A 13836-nucleotide genomic window follows, 5' to 3' on the forward strand; every position below is an offset into this window, starting at 1 on the left:
CAGACATCGGCTCCCCGCTGTAAGTGGTGCACCAACTGCCCCGAGGGTGCCTGCATTGGCCGCAATGGGTCTTGCACGTCGGAGAATGACTGTCGGATCAACCAGCGAGAGGTCTTCTGGGCGGGGAACTGCTCCGAGGCCGCGTGCGGGGCGGCCGACTGTGAGCAGTGCACGCGCGAGGGCAAGTGCATGTGGACGCGGCAGTTCAAGAGGACCGGTGAGGCAAGGGGTGGGGGAGCTCGGGGGGGGGGCTGGACTCCTGGGTCTGAGGGAGGAGGCTGGGCTTGCACACCTGGGTCTGAGGGAAGAGACTTTCCCTGGACCCCGGGGGCTGAGGAAGGAGGAGCTGAGAGTCAGACTGGACCCCGATTCCCGTGTCCCTCATCCCAGGAGAGACCCGCCGCATCCTCTCGGTGCAGCCCACCTATGACTGGACGTGCTTCAGTCACTCTCTGCTGAACGTGTCCCCCATGCCAGTGGAGTCCTCGCCCCCAATGCCCTGCCCCACTCCCTGTCACCTCCTCCCCAACTGCACCTCCTGCCTGGACTCCAAGGGTGCAGACGGCGGCTGGCAGCACTGTGTCTGGAGCAGCAGCCTCCAACAGGTACCCCTGCCCTGGTGTCTGCCCCAGTGGACCCTCCCTTCCCCCTCCCCTCCACCCCTTGGTCACCTGTCAGCTCCTGAGCAGAGCAAGCCAGCGCTCCCGGCAGGTTTCCAGCCTGAGCTCAGGGAGACAGCCCTGGGGAGCTACAGTAGAGGCTCAGATGGGCAGGCCAGGACCCCTTTGTGTCTATGGCTGCCAAAGCGACTGGTGAGGTGTCCAGCCTGAGCAGGCACCCTGTGATGGCGACAGTGGCCACCTGGCCGCCTAGCTGTCCTTGCAGTTTCCAGTGTCTTCCAAAGATGCGTCTATCAATTGTGAGTTTCCTTCACTGTCACATCTAGAAGAAATTCTGATTCCCACTGATGTCCATTCCTTGATTATAATACCTTGATTCTTTATGCAAGGCCCAATGGCATGTCTGCTCACCCAGTCAGGGCCCAGGGCCTGGGATCCATTCAGCTAGCACCTCTCCAGTAGCCGGCAGTGCAGGGAGAATGGGACACTTGCCATTAGGACTTCCATTTTAGAGAAAAAACTGACAGTGCTTCTGGCATGTTCCGGCGAGGTGGGTGGGGTCCAAGCATCTAGAATAGAAGCCCTGTCTAGGAGTAACATGTTGGCTGGTTGCCCTAGCATTGTTGTTTGTAGTGGTGCTGGCCTCAAGCAACTGAGTACACAGTCTCCTCCCTAGCTTGCCACCCTATCCTGCCTCCCCCCTCCTTCCCTCCCTCCCTCCCTCCCCCCCTCCTTCCTTCCCTCCCTCCCTCCCCCCCTCCTTCCCTCCCTCCCTCCCTCCCTCCCTCTTTCCCTCCTTTCACAAGCTTTTCACTGAGCACCTTGCTAGGCTGTGTTGTCTAACAACAGACAAGCTCTCAGGTTTGTAATGTGGGCCATTGTCACACTTGGCCACTTCGGCAGGTCACAGCCGAAAGTACCAATCGGGATTAGTGATTCAGGTTGCTCTGCCTCTTCTCAGACTGCCCTTCCCATCTGTTAAGTGAGTGCACTAAATTTAGATCTGGAAGCCCTGCCTAGTAGAGATTTTTTTTTTTAATTTTATTTTTAAAAACCTACTGGGTAACGGGTGGTGCTTGCCTGTAATTTCAGCATTCAGGAAGGAAATAGCAAGAGTTTAAGGCAGCCTAGGCTACATAGTAAGAGCTTGTCCTCCACACAGCACGTCCAGGAGGGCAAGGGAAGACTCACACACAGAATTTATTGATTGCCCGAGACATGGGCGGGGCGGGCTGGTTGGCAGAGAGCTTGGCATCTGGTAGTGGAGCAAAGCTCTGCTCAGAGCCAGCCCAGGCCTCGGTGGGCTCTGAGCTCTGGCCACAGTAATCAGGGTTTCTATTTCAGGATTTTAGAGTGTTTTGGGCAGCCAGCCCAGATGAATCTCTTCCCTTTTTATCCTTCACTTAAGGCCAAGCAGTAAATGAAACACTTAGACACCCGAGGTTCACTCGCAAGGGTCCAAGCCTCATTGTGCATGCGCTCTGGGTCCCGGCATGTAAGTCATGGCTAGGAGCTGCTGCCCCACCCCCCACCCAGGACCCCTCAGCCCCTCAGCTCAGGTGAGAGAAGCCTTTTTCCCAACAGCCAGCTTCACATTTATTCTGAGACTATGTGGGTCATAACCCTGCTTCTGCCACTCTTCTGTATTCATCTGGGCCACTGCCTACCATTAGCAAAATGGAACAGCTGGGTAGGGAAAGGGAGGTCACCCCACCAGCATGGTGGTATCTCAGGGACGAGGGTAGAAAGCAGAGCCAGCTCTCCGATACTGGAGCTGCAGCCTGGAAATGTGTCCCACTCTGCCTATCATCTTTGGAATATAAGGTATACCTGTTCTTTGCCTAATCCTTTGCTTTTGTTTTTGTTTTGAGTCATGACATTTAATAAAGCATGTGGCCCAGAGACATTTGTAATCAACTGACATCACCAAGTTCCCTTCCACTACTGTCAACCTTTTTTTTTTTGAACCTCCATGTTCTTCATCTGCAATTTGTCTGCTCAACAGAATGCTGCTCTCTCCCTCACCCCACCTCCCGTGCAAGCTCAAGTTTGCTAGATCTTCCCACTGCAGGCCCTCCCCGGCCTGACTTCCAGTTCTGATGTCTAATTAGAAAGGCCTGATGCCAAGCACAGGTGGCTCACACGTCATCCCAGCTACTCAGGAGACTGAGATCTGAGGATCATGGTTCAAAGCCAGCCCCAGCAGGAAAGTTCGTAAGACTCTTATCTCCAGTTAATCGCCAGAAAACTGGAAATGGTGCTGTGGCTCAACTGGTAGAGTGCTAGCCTTGAGCTGAAGAGCTCAGGGACAGTGCCAGGCCCAGAGTTCAAGTCCCACAACTGACAAAAAAAAAAAAGGTGTGAGAGCTGACTGGGCCCAAGGAATTGGTGGCGGTGGGGGAGGGGGGTCTTGTGTGCTGTGGGGAGATCCACACATGTATTTCACCTTCCTTTTCTGCCTCTCTCTCTCTCTTCCCCTACCCTCTCTCCTCCTGGACAGTGTCTGAGCCCTTCCTACCTGCCCCTGAGATGTATGGCTGGAGGCTGTGGACGGCTGCTGCGGGGACCTGAAAGCTGTTCTCTGGGCTGTGCTCAGGCAACCCAGTGTGCCCTGTGCCTGCGGCGCCCCCACTGTGGCTGGTGTGCCTGGGGGGGCCAGGATGGGGGCGGCCGCTGCATGGAGGGTGGACTCAGCGGCCCCCGTGATGGTGAGAAGGGCTGGGAGCCAAGCCACAGGCTGGGGCGGGGGAAGGGCTAGGGGGAGCACCTACATGTGGCCCGCAGAAAGTGGGGCTGTGGGCCCCCAATGAACCCCTGTATCCCTGGGACCAGGGATGACATGTGGACGGGCTGGGATGGCCTGGGCCTTCCTGTCCTGTCCCCCTGAGAACGAGTGTGCAAATGGGCACCACGACTGCAATGAGACCCAGAACTGCCACGACCAGCCCCACGGCTATGAGTGCAGCTGCAAGACGGGCTACACCATGGACAAGTGAGCCTGCAGCCCCTGGGGCTGGGTGGGAGGGTGGGAGGCCCACGCCCAGTGAATTGCCTGATTGGGGGGGTCGGGGGGTTCTGAGCACATTGCCTGATGGGAGGGGGGGAATCTGAGTACATTGCCTGATGGGAGGAGGGGGGGAGTCTAAGCACATTGCCTGATTTTGGGGGGGGGGGAGTGTGAGTGCATTGCCTGATGGGAAGGGGGAGGCAGTATGAGCGCATTGACTTATGGGAGGGGGGAGGCAGTATGAGCACATTGCCTGATGGGAGGAGGCGGGGAGTGGGGAAGGCAGAGGGGGGAAGCAGTATGAGCACATTGTCTGATGGGGGGGGAGTTAGAACACATTGCCTGATGGGAGTGGGGAGAGTATGAGCGCATTGTCTGATGGGAGGAGGGGAGTATGAGCGCATTGTCTGATGGGAGGAGGGGAGTATGAGCACTTTGCTTGATGGCAGGAAGGGAATTTGAATCGCAGGGTGGGGAGAATTGATCCAGGGAGTTGGAGGGCTGTGGGCTCCATTGTGGCATGGTCAGGATGGTGAGGGAGTTGGCATGCCATGAGTTTCATAGCGACCTGAGAAGAGGAAGGACTGTGGCCAGTTTCTGGGGAGGTGGTGGGCTGTACCTCCAAGGGAAGAGAAAAATGGAGCCTTAGAGCCTGGCAGATGGACTGGGGTGGGCAGCAGGTGGAAAGGAGGGCTGGGTACTGGGTTAGGGTGGGCCACTTGCCCTTTACTTACCTCTCGCCTTCCCTCCCACCCCCCTGCAGTGTGACAGGCCTGTGCCGCCCGGTGTGTGCCCAGGGCTGCGTGAATGGCTCGTGTGTGGAGCCTGACCACTGTCGCTGCCACTTTGGCTTTGTGGGACGCAACTGCTCCACAGAGTGTCACTGCAATCGCCACAGCGAGTGTGCCGGAGTGGGGGCCCGTGACCACTGCCTGCTCTGCCGCAACCACACCAAGGTGGGCGCCTGGGGCCCTGGACCCTGACCCCAGACTCGCCCTGGCTTGCTGTCAGCCACTGCTAGGGAGAGTGTTGGTTTATCTGCGTGCGTGCGTGCGTGCGTGTGTGTGTGTGTGTGTGTGTGTGTGTGTGTGTGTGTGTGTGTGTAACCCAGGGCTTCACGTGTGCTGGGCATACAGCGCCGCACCCCAGCCCTCATGCTCAGGCATCTTTTTTTTTTTTTGCCAGTCCTGGGGCTTGAACTCAGGGCCTGAGCACTGTCCCTGGCTTCTTCCCGCTCAAGGCTAGCACTCTGCCACCTGAGCCACAGCGCCCCTTCTGGCCGTTTTCCATATATGTGGTGCTGGGGAATCGAACCAAGAGCTTCATGTGTAGGAGGCAAGCACTCTTGCCACTAGGCCATATTCCCAGCCCATGCTCAGGCATCTTGAACATCATTTGGAACCCTGAGAAGCCAAGGGCAGAGGAAGCCCTGTGCTAGGGAGATGGGCATCCGGGGACACTGCAGTGGTGAGCACCTGGTGAGCAGGTGCTAGAGCAGGGAGGGTATGAAGTGGAGGGGAGGGCGTCTGAGCTCTTAGGACTTAGGGCTAGAAATGAGCAGGTGAAGCAGGCTAGATCACAAAGCTGGGGTGACTGAGTGCCAGCCTGTATATCCCCCGTCTGTGTGTCCCCAGCCCCTCTGACCGCTCTATCCTGGGTTCCCAGGGCAGCCACTGTGAGCAGTGCCTCCCACTGTTTGTGGGGTCAGCCCTTGGCGGTGGCACCTGCCGGCCCTGCCATGCCTTCTGTCGTGGCAACAGCCACATCTGCGTCTCCAGGAAGGAGCTGGAAATGGCCAGAAGGGAGCCAGAGAAGTACTCCCTGGATCCGGAGGAGGTGAAAGAGCCAGGCACCCTTGATGCTGAGTGTGAGGGAGGAGGCTGGGGCCTGGACTTCCAGAGCTGAGGGCCCATGCCTTCCTGAAAGCGTCCTGTGCTTCCTTGCTCAGATTGAAAACTGGGTGACAGAGGGTCCGAGTGAAGACGAAGCCGTGTGTGTGAACTGCCAGAATAACAGCTATGGGGACAAATGCGAGAGCTGCCTCCATGGCTACTTCCTCCTGGACGGGAAGTGCACCAAGTGAGGAGGGAGCAGACCCTCACCCTTCATGGCAATCACCCTGGGGGCAAGACACAACCCCAAACCCCAGCTAACTGTCAGAACTGGGTGAAGTTCCCAGGGAACGCTAGGCCAAGGCAGGGGAAAGGGTGAGCGGGACCCTGGCCCTTGGACCAGAGCTGAAATGCAGGCTGCAGAGCAGCCTGACCAAGCCAGCCCATGCCCTTCCAGCGTCCAGAGGACATGGGAGTTACTCCAGGCTGGATTCCAGTCCTCATCACCCTCTTGGCCCTGGCCGTGGGCAGTAGCTTGGCCTCTGTGAGCCTTAGAGGTCATACGGGTTCCACACCCCTGTTTTCTTTCCATCCTCAGATGCCAGTGTAACGGCCATGCAGACACCTGTAACGAGCAGGATGGGACGGGCTGCCCGTGCCAGAACAATACAGAGACGGGCACCTGCCAGGGCAGCTCCCCCAGTGACCGCCGAGACTGCTACAAGTATCAGGTGCGGCTGAGGAAGCGATTTCTGAGAAGCCCACGTGCCCAGAGGCCCTGAGCTGGGATGCGATGGGTAGGCCTGGGCAAGACTAATAGTTTGCTTCTGAATCGGTGGTTTGGGGTTGATTCCAGCTTAATAAATAGACTCTTCTTTTATTTTTAATTTATTTTAGTTTTTTCAAATTGTTATTATAGGGCTGGGAATGTGGCTTAGTGGTAGAAAGCTTGCCTAGCATACATGAAGCCCTGGGTTCTATTCCTCAGCACCACATACACAGAAAAGGCCAGAAGTGTTGCTATGGTTTAAGTGGTAGAGCACTAGCCTTGAGCAAAAGAAGCTCAGGGACAGTGCCCCGGCCCTGAGTTCAAGCCCCAGGACTGGCAAAAAAAAAAAAAATTCAAAGGAATTGTTATTATAAAGGTGATGTACAGAGGTTACATAAGTCAGGTAATGAGTACTTTTTTTTTCTTTTTTCTTGAACTTCAGGGCCGGGGTGCTGTCCCTGAATTCTTTTGCTCAAGGCTAGCACTCTGCCACTTTGAGTCACAGCGTCACTTCTGGTTTTCTGCTGGTTTATTGGAGATAAGAGTCTCACGGACTTTTCTGCCCAGGCTGGCTTTGAACCAAGATCCTTTGATCTCAGGCTCCTGAGTAGCTAAGATGACAGCTGTGAGCCACCAGCACCTGGCCATAGTACATTTCTTTTTGGACAGTGTCACCCCTTTTCTAGCTTTCTCCAGCTTTTCTCTCATATCCCCAACTACAAGTTGTAAAATTTCATTTTTTGGGGGGGGGCGGGTATAGGATCAGGACTCAAACTCAGTACCTGACACTTTCACTCATTAGCTGGTGCTCCACCAACTGAGCCAGGCCCCCAGCCCCAGCTGCTTTCAGGTAGCAGTTTCTTCCCATTCTAATCACCGTAGCACTTGTGAGGAGGTGGAGCCAGAATCCAGCATAGCTCTTCCTGCTGTGCCTCTCGGTGCCCGTCTCAGGAGCAGGCAGCCAGTGTCTGCGCAGGCAGGGACATCCAGGACTCCTGGCACAAGTGTGCTTGGCATCGGATCAAGGGCATGGGCCAGGCCCTTTTGGGGGAACAGCCCTGGGGTGTGCTCCGCCTGATGGCCCTTCTGCCCCCGTCCTGCCCACAGTGTGCCAAGTGCCGAGAATCTTTCCACGGGAGCCCGCTGGGCGGCCAGCAGTGCTACCGCCTCATCTCCGTGGAGCAGGAATGCTGCCTCGACCCCACCTCCCAGACCAACTGCTTCCACGAGCCCAAGCGCCGGGCCCTGGGCCCTGGCCGCACCGTCCTCTTTGGGGTGCAGCCAAAGTTCACCAATGTGGACATCCGCCTGACCCTGGATGTGACCTTTGGGGCTGTGGATCTCTATGTCTCCACATCCTATGACACCTTTGTGGTCCGCGTGGCCCCTGACACAGGCATCCACACTGTGCACATCCAGCCACCCCTCCCCCCGCCCCCACCCCCACCTCCTGCCGATGGGGGACCCCGGGCCGCGGGGGACCCGGGGGGACTGGGGGCCGGGAATGGGCCCGGCATGCCCACCGAGCCACGTGTGCGGGAAGTGTGGCCGAGAGGCCTGATCACCTATGTGACGGTGACGGAGCCGGCGACGGTGCTGGTGGTCCGTGGTGTGCGGGACCGGCTGGTCATCACCTACCCACACGAGCACCACGCCCTCAAGTCCAGCCGCTTCTACCTGCTGCTGCTGGGCGTGGGGGACCCCAGCGGGCCCGGCGCCAATGGCTCGGCCGACTCGCAGGGCCTGCTCTTCTTCCGGCAAGACCAGGCTCACATTGACCTGTTTGTCTTCTTCTCCGTCTTCTTCTCCTGCTTCTTCCTCTTCCTCTCCCTGTGCGTGCTCCTCTGGAAAGCCAAGCAGGCCCTGGACCAGCGGCAGGAGCAGCGCCGGCACCTGCAGGAGATGACCAAGATGGCCAGCCGCCCCTTCGCCAAGGTCACCGTCTGCTTCCCACCGGACCCCTCGGCCCCCGCCTGGAAGCCCACCGGGCTCCCACCACCTGCCTTCCGCCGCTCAGAGCCTTTCCTAGCACCCCTCTTACTGACAGGGGCCGGGGGGCCCTGGGGACCCATGGGTGGGGGGTGCTACCCCTCAGCCATCCCTGCCACCACTGCTGGGTTGCGAGCTGGGCCCATCACCCTGGAGCCCACGGAGGATGGCATGGCCGGCGTGGCCACTCTGCTGCTCCAGCTTCCCGGAGGGCCCCACGCACCCAACGGTGCCTGTCTGGGCTCAGCCCTTGTCACCCTGAGGCACAGGCTGCATGAGTACTGTGGGGGGGGTGGGGGGGCCTCAGGCAGCGGGCATGGGGCAGGGGCAGGACGGAAGGGACTGTTGAGTCAGGACAACCTCACCAGCATGTCTCTCTGACCCGTCGAGGGACCTTCACCACAGCAGCCGAGTCACCTGGGGGGGGGGCCCCTCTGGACTGGAGTGGAACCCCTGGGCACTCAGAGACCACCGTCCCCCCTCCCCTGCTGTCCCTGTGTGCTGTGCATTTGGCAACTATCTCTTGAGCAGCTACTGAACACCAGGCACTGTTGCAGGCCCAGAGCAAAGCAGGAGGGGCCAGGAGGCTCGCAAGACGATCCACACCGTGCTCCTGGCACACGCGCATGTGCACATGCGGTGTTTCAGAGAAGTGAGGTGGGGGGTGGGGCAGAGGGTCTGTGGGTCCAAGTGGGGCTTTCGGAGAAGTTAGCCTGAGAAAGCCATAGGCACAGGTCATGGCCACGGGAAGAGCTTCAGGACACCCACAGTTCCAAGCAGACAGCACTGTGGGGGCCACCGTCTGGAGGTGGGACCCCAAAGACTGGCTGTTGCAGCCCAGATCCAGTGTGAAGGGACGAGGATGGAGGTAGGCAAGACCTTCCGGGCACTATTCTGGGGGTGGAGGAAGCTGCCGGAGGGGTTTGTGGTAGAGCTGTGATCCGTGCCTGTGTACAGTGTCGTTCTGCAGTGGTGTGGTGAATGTGCTAGAGGGAGAGGAGAAGCAGTGGGCATGGGAGACAGTGGCAGGCTGGGTATGGGTGTCTGGGGTCAGACGCAAGGTGGAAATGGAAGGGCATGAGGCGGTGTGCTGTCAGAGAAGCGCAGGGCACATCTGGGACAGGACGACACATCCAGTTAACTGGGGTTCAGGATGGGGCTGGTGAGGAAGGCAGGCCAGTGTTGACATGAGGCCTTGGGCAGAGCTATGTAGTCAAGTCCAGTGGTTTTCCTACAAACCGCTGTGAGTATTTCAATAGGAGGAACTGAGTGCAGGGAATTGGCAGTGCTGGAGAAAGAGGTTGGATGGTTGGATGTCGCCTGGGCTGGAGGGACAGCTCAGACCGGCGGACCAGGGGTCCCCTGTGAATCTAGAGCTGTGAGCCTATTAAGAAGGCACAAGACCTGCTGATATGTCCTCCAGGGGGGTAGTGGGGACATATGGTAGGGTCATTACCCCACAGCTCCCTTCCAATGCTCTCGAGACCGTGGGGCTCTCCCTAGGGGCCACCCTACCCACCCAAACCTGGACTTGTGAGCTCCTCTGCTCCAAGGACCTCTTTGCACAATCCTAGCCATCTTCCTGAACTGAAGGCTCTTGCTTTCCCAAGCCCTTCTCCTCCCAGCTGCTTGGTTTTGGTATTGAGGGCTGGGCCCTGCATTTCCCCTTGTTGGGGGCCCCAGCTAACCCCCCTCCCCACGGTGTGTGCATGTCCAAGGCAACCATGGGCCACAGGAACTGCAAGTGGCTAAAGAAACAAATAAAGTGTGGGGAAGACTCCTTGGAGCTGCGTTGGTCTGCATGTGGGAGAGAGGAAGGGATGGGCGCTAAACCAGCACCTGGATGCTAGCAACTGCTGAACGCCGCCTGTGCTCATGCTGCCTCTAAGCTACGGGGCACTCTCAGCTGTTCTGCTGAGATGCAGGATGCAAGAGGCTCACCCTGGATGTAGAAAGCATGGGCGCAGGAGGCCGGAGGTCTGGGTGTTAGTATGTGTGGCTACCAATACCCTGGGAACTTCAGAGAAAAGGAATACATTTTACTGAGAGCTTATACTCCTCCAGACACTGTGCTGGTAGCGCTTGACATGAGTCTTCAGATCTTCCCATCATTTCTGGGAGTCTTATTCTGTTGTTTTTTGTTTTTTGCCAGTCCTGGGCCTTGGACTCAGGGCCTGAGTACTGTCCCTGGCTTCTTCCCGCTCAAGGCTAGCACTCTGCCACTTGAGCCACAGCGCCGCTTCTGGCCGTTTTCTGTATATGTGGTGCTGGGGAATCGAACCTAGGGCCTCGTGTATCCGAGGCAGGCACTCTTGCCACTAGGCTATATCCCCAGCCCTCTGTTGTTTTTTTTGTTGTTGCTTTTTGCCAGTCCTGGGGCTTGAACTCAGGGCCTGAGCACTGTCCCTGGCTTCTTTTTGCTCAAGGCTAGCACTCTACCAGTTGAGCCACAGCGCCACTTCTTTTTCTATATATGTGGTGCTGAGGAATCAAACCCAGGGCTTCATGTATACAAGGCAAGCACTCTACCACTAGGCCATATTCACAGCCTATTTGTTGTGGTTTTTTTTTTCTATACTAGGGGTTGGACTCAGCCTATTCATAGCTATTCATATTAGATTTTTGATGTCCTAGAGAGTATTAATTTCAGAGAAGAAAATAGGGTTAGGGAGGCTTATAAATTCTCTGAAATAACAGCCTTGACACCAGTTATGACTGGCTTCCAAGTCTGCTTGCTGGTGATCAGTGACTAGCAGTGATTGAGTTGAGCAGTAGGGAGATGGCAGAGAAAGTGATCATGGTGTGCTAGCAGACCTGAAGATGGTGGACTGAGAGGCTGTTGTTTTGAGGGACCCTCTTTCTGGGAGACTGATTCAGGTAGACTGCTGAGCCTGGACTACCTAATTTTGCTTGCTTCTAGAATGTGGGCAGGATGTCAGATGGGGAATCTGCAGCTGTGGTTTGGGAGGTTCAGCTTGGTTGGAGGAGGACGGGAAGTCATATTCTCAGCTATCCTGTCAGACTGGGGCCATCTCCATCCCCACCCTGGCACCCTGCACGGGTCCCCCACCTCCCTCTCCACCCAGATTCCTTCCCTGGGATACAAAGGCAGGAGGCGGGGTTGGTTTTCAGGTTTTTATTATATTATTATTATTACTGTGGGCGTATTTTTGGAGGTGGGACCAGGGAGGCCAGGAGCGATCCGTGGGCTTCAAAGGGGAGAAAGGAGGGGACAGCTCTACTCTCGGATCTTCAGCTCCCGCGCCATCTGGCAGAGGGCGCAGGGCAGACAAAAGGTGAGGGCCGCCCAGTCGTGCCCGACGGAGCCCTAGATGGGAGAGAGAGGTCAGGAGCTCCGCGTGGAGGCGCCGGGGGGCAGCCCCCGCTCCCCCACGCGTCCCCGGGCGGCGGCGCGCACCTGGATGTGGTAGCGTTCGCGCATGCCCGTGCGGAGCGAGTGCAGGCCGCCGGGCAGGTACGGCGCGCAGCAGCACTCGCCGAAGTCGTCCGAGATGCGGCAGGCGAGGCACAGCGGGGCGAAAGTGCCGCACAGACCTGGGCGGGGCGGGGACGGTCAGGGGGCGTGGCCTGGACACACCCAATCAGCATTTGTGGAAGTGTGGGCTGGGGGCGTGGCCTGGGCGCACCCAATCCGCGCCAAGGGCGTGGTCGTGGGTGATGGGGCGTGGCCATGGGGTGAGGACCCTTGAGACAATTCAGTGGATGGCAAAGGAGTCCCAGGGAGGACCCAGGGGCCTTGTGGGCTAGGAGCAGAGGGGGTCAGGCGTTGGGAGGTGTGAGGTCAAGATTCTAGGAATAGGAGAGGGTCCCAGGCAGGCAGGGGGGTGCAGTGGATTGGAGAACAGGAACCCAGCCCGCTGCCAGTGGCTCACGCCTGTGAGCTATTCAAGAGGCTGAGACCTGAGGGTCGCGGTTCAAAGCCAGCCTGAGCGGGAAAGACCCGGGGACTCTTATTTCCAATGAACCACCACCAAAAAAGTAAATAAAGAAATAAAAAAATAAACCGGAAGTGGGGCTGTGACGCAGGGCGGTCGAGTGCTAGCCTTGAGCAAAAAGAGCTCAGGCCCCGAGTTCAAGCCCCACAACCAACAAAAAAACCCAACAAAAACAGAAGCTGAGACTCCAAAGGAGGGGAATGGAGAAGAATGCAGGCACCCCTCCCGCCCTGTGGGGACACTCACAGACAGGCATGTCGTTGCAGCAATCCGTGAGGCCCGTGTGCCAGTCACTGAGCTGGGTCTGGTAACAAGTGCTGGCACACTGGGGCTGAGTGGTCACTGGGTAGGACATGGCTGCAGAGGTGGGAAGAGGAGAAGGATGATCCGTAGGTGGCCTGGCATAGCTTCCTGTGCCCCCACCACCTATTCTCCCTCTGCCGGGCAGGCTGGGCGGAGCCGCATAGGCCGCCCACTGACGGGACATCACTGCAACCTCCCCGGTCCCTTTTGCCATGTCTGGGCATAGACGTCCCAGTCTGTCCATGTTGCCCCTGCCAAATGCACATCTGGTTGCAGTAGGGGGATGGGGCAATGGAGGGCATCCCATCTTGTCAGGGCCTGGACATGTAGCCTCCTCCTTCACATCTGGGCCTGGGGTACTGGGTTCCAGCATTTTTTTTCCATGGGCCTCTGGGATAGGAGCAGGTGCCATTTGCCTTCAAAGTCAGGGTGCCCAGGGGGAGGGAGACAGCCAGTTTCCAGGTACTGGGAGGGTTGCCGGTCCATCCAGCGATCCCACCTTTGCCTTTCACGTTGTCGTGCATCTCAAACTGCATTTTCGGCTGGCCCTGAGCAGGTAGCACTGTGTGGATGGCGGATGTTGGCGGCTGAGATAACAGCAGCAGATTCTGTCCAAGGAATGCCGGATACTGGGGAGGGGAGGGCAAGGGCCTGGGGTGCTGGGGGGGCTAGGCTGGCTGAGGGGAGGGAGTTGGGGAGAAAGAGGCCAAGTCAGCCTGCTGGAATCAATCAGGAGGAATGGGGGGGGAGGGGCGAGAAACTCGCCCATCTCAACATCTGCCCGACAGACCCCAGAGCACCCACCTCGGAACAGGGGCAGAGCTGGAGACACAGAGACAGCCAGAGGCAGAGACCACTCACAGAAATGCTTCCAGTAACACCCCACGCGCCCAGCCCTGGGACTCCTCTACAAGTCCATTTTACAGAAAGAGTACTGAGGCTCCAAGAAGTGAAGACAAATATCTTATATCTGATGGCCCAGAGCAGAGGAGCCAAAAGAGTGGGGTGCTGCTCAGGGACCATGAGAAAGGTAGACATGGCCGAAGAGACAGACTATGAGAGAGAGTAAAAGACTCAGATTGGGCCTGGGAAGGTGGCTTGGCAGTAGAGTGCTCATCTAGCATGCATGAAGCCCTGGGTTCGCTTCCTCAGCACCACATAAACAAAAAAAGCCGGATGTGGCGCTGTGGCTCAAGTGGTAGAGTGCTAGCCTTGAGCAAAAGGAAGCCAGGGACAGTGCTCAGGCCCTGAGTCCAAGCCCCAGGACTGGCAAAACAAACAACCAAACAAACAAACTCAAATAGAGCCAGGTACTGGTGGCTCATACCTGTCATCCTAGCTTCTCAGGAGGCTGAGATCT

The 13836-nt window shown here is 57.6% G+C and overlaps 2 protein-coding genes across 4 annotated transcripts in view; one reads left to right on the forward strand and one right to left on the reverse strand.

Moving 5' to 3' along the window:
• The window catches only part of Megf8 (multiple EGF like domains 8), a 37054-nt gene extending 27053 nt beyond the window's left edge, over positions 1-10001 (forward strand). For 2 of the 3 annotated variants that reach the window (XM_048368920.1, XM_048368921.1), the window contains 9 exons: positions 4-217; positions 391-605; positions 3121-3328; positions 3453-3612; positions 4391-4583; positions 5293-5463; positions 5576-5706; positions 6058-6190; positions 7336-10001. In XM_048368920.1, the coding sequence (XP_048224877.1) occupies positions 4-217; positions 391-605; positions 3121-3328; positions 3453-3612; positions 4391-4583; positions 5293-5463; positions 5576-5706; positions 6058-6190; positions 7336-8598 (2688 nt within the window). In that variant the 3' untranslated portion in view covers positions 8599-10001. Of the gene's footprint in view, positions 1-3; positions 218-390; positions 606-3120; positions 3329-3452; positions 3613-4390; positions 4584-5292; positions 5464-5575; positions 5707-6057; positions 6257-7335 lie in introns of all 3 variants that reach the window. The other variant, XM_048368922.1, reaches the window with a different exon arrangement.
• A 1435-nt stretch (positions 10002-11436) lies between these two features.
• Positions 11437-13144, reverse strand: Cnfn (cornifelin). Its single transcript, XM_048369386.1, has 4 exons — positions 12976-13144; positions 12420-12530; positions 11636-11772; positions 11437-11545 (listed from the first exon to the last, which is right to left on the reverse strand). The coding sequence occupies exons 1-4, from the start codon at positions 13010-13012 to the stop codon at positions 11456-11458; spliced, it is 375 nt and encodes a 124-aa protein (XP_048225343.1). The 5' UTR covers positions 13013-13144; the 3' UTR covers positions 11437-11455.
• Positions 13145-13836: the final 692 nt, after the last annotated feature.

The sequence above is a fragment of the Perognathus longimembris genome, chromosome 20 (assembly GCF_023159225.1).
Source record: "Perognathus longimembris pacificus isolate PPM17 chromosome 20, ASM2315922v1, whole genome shotgun sequence".
NCBI classification, from domain to species: Eukaryota; Metazoa; Chordata; class Mammalia; order Rodentia; family Heteromyidae; genus Perognathus; species Perognathus longimembris.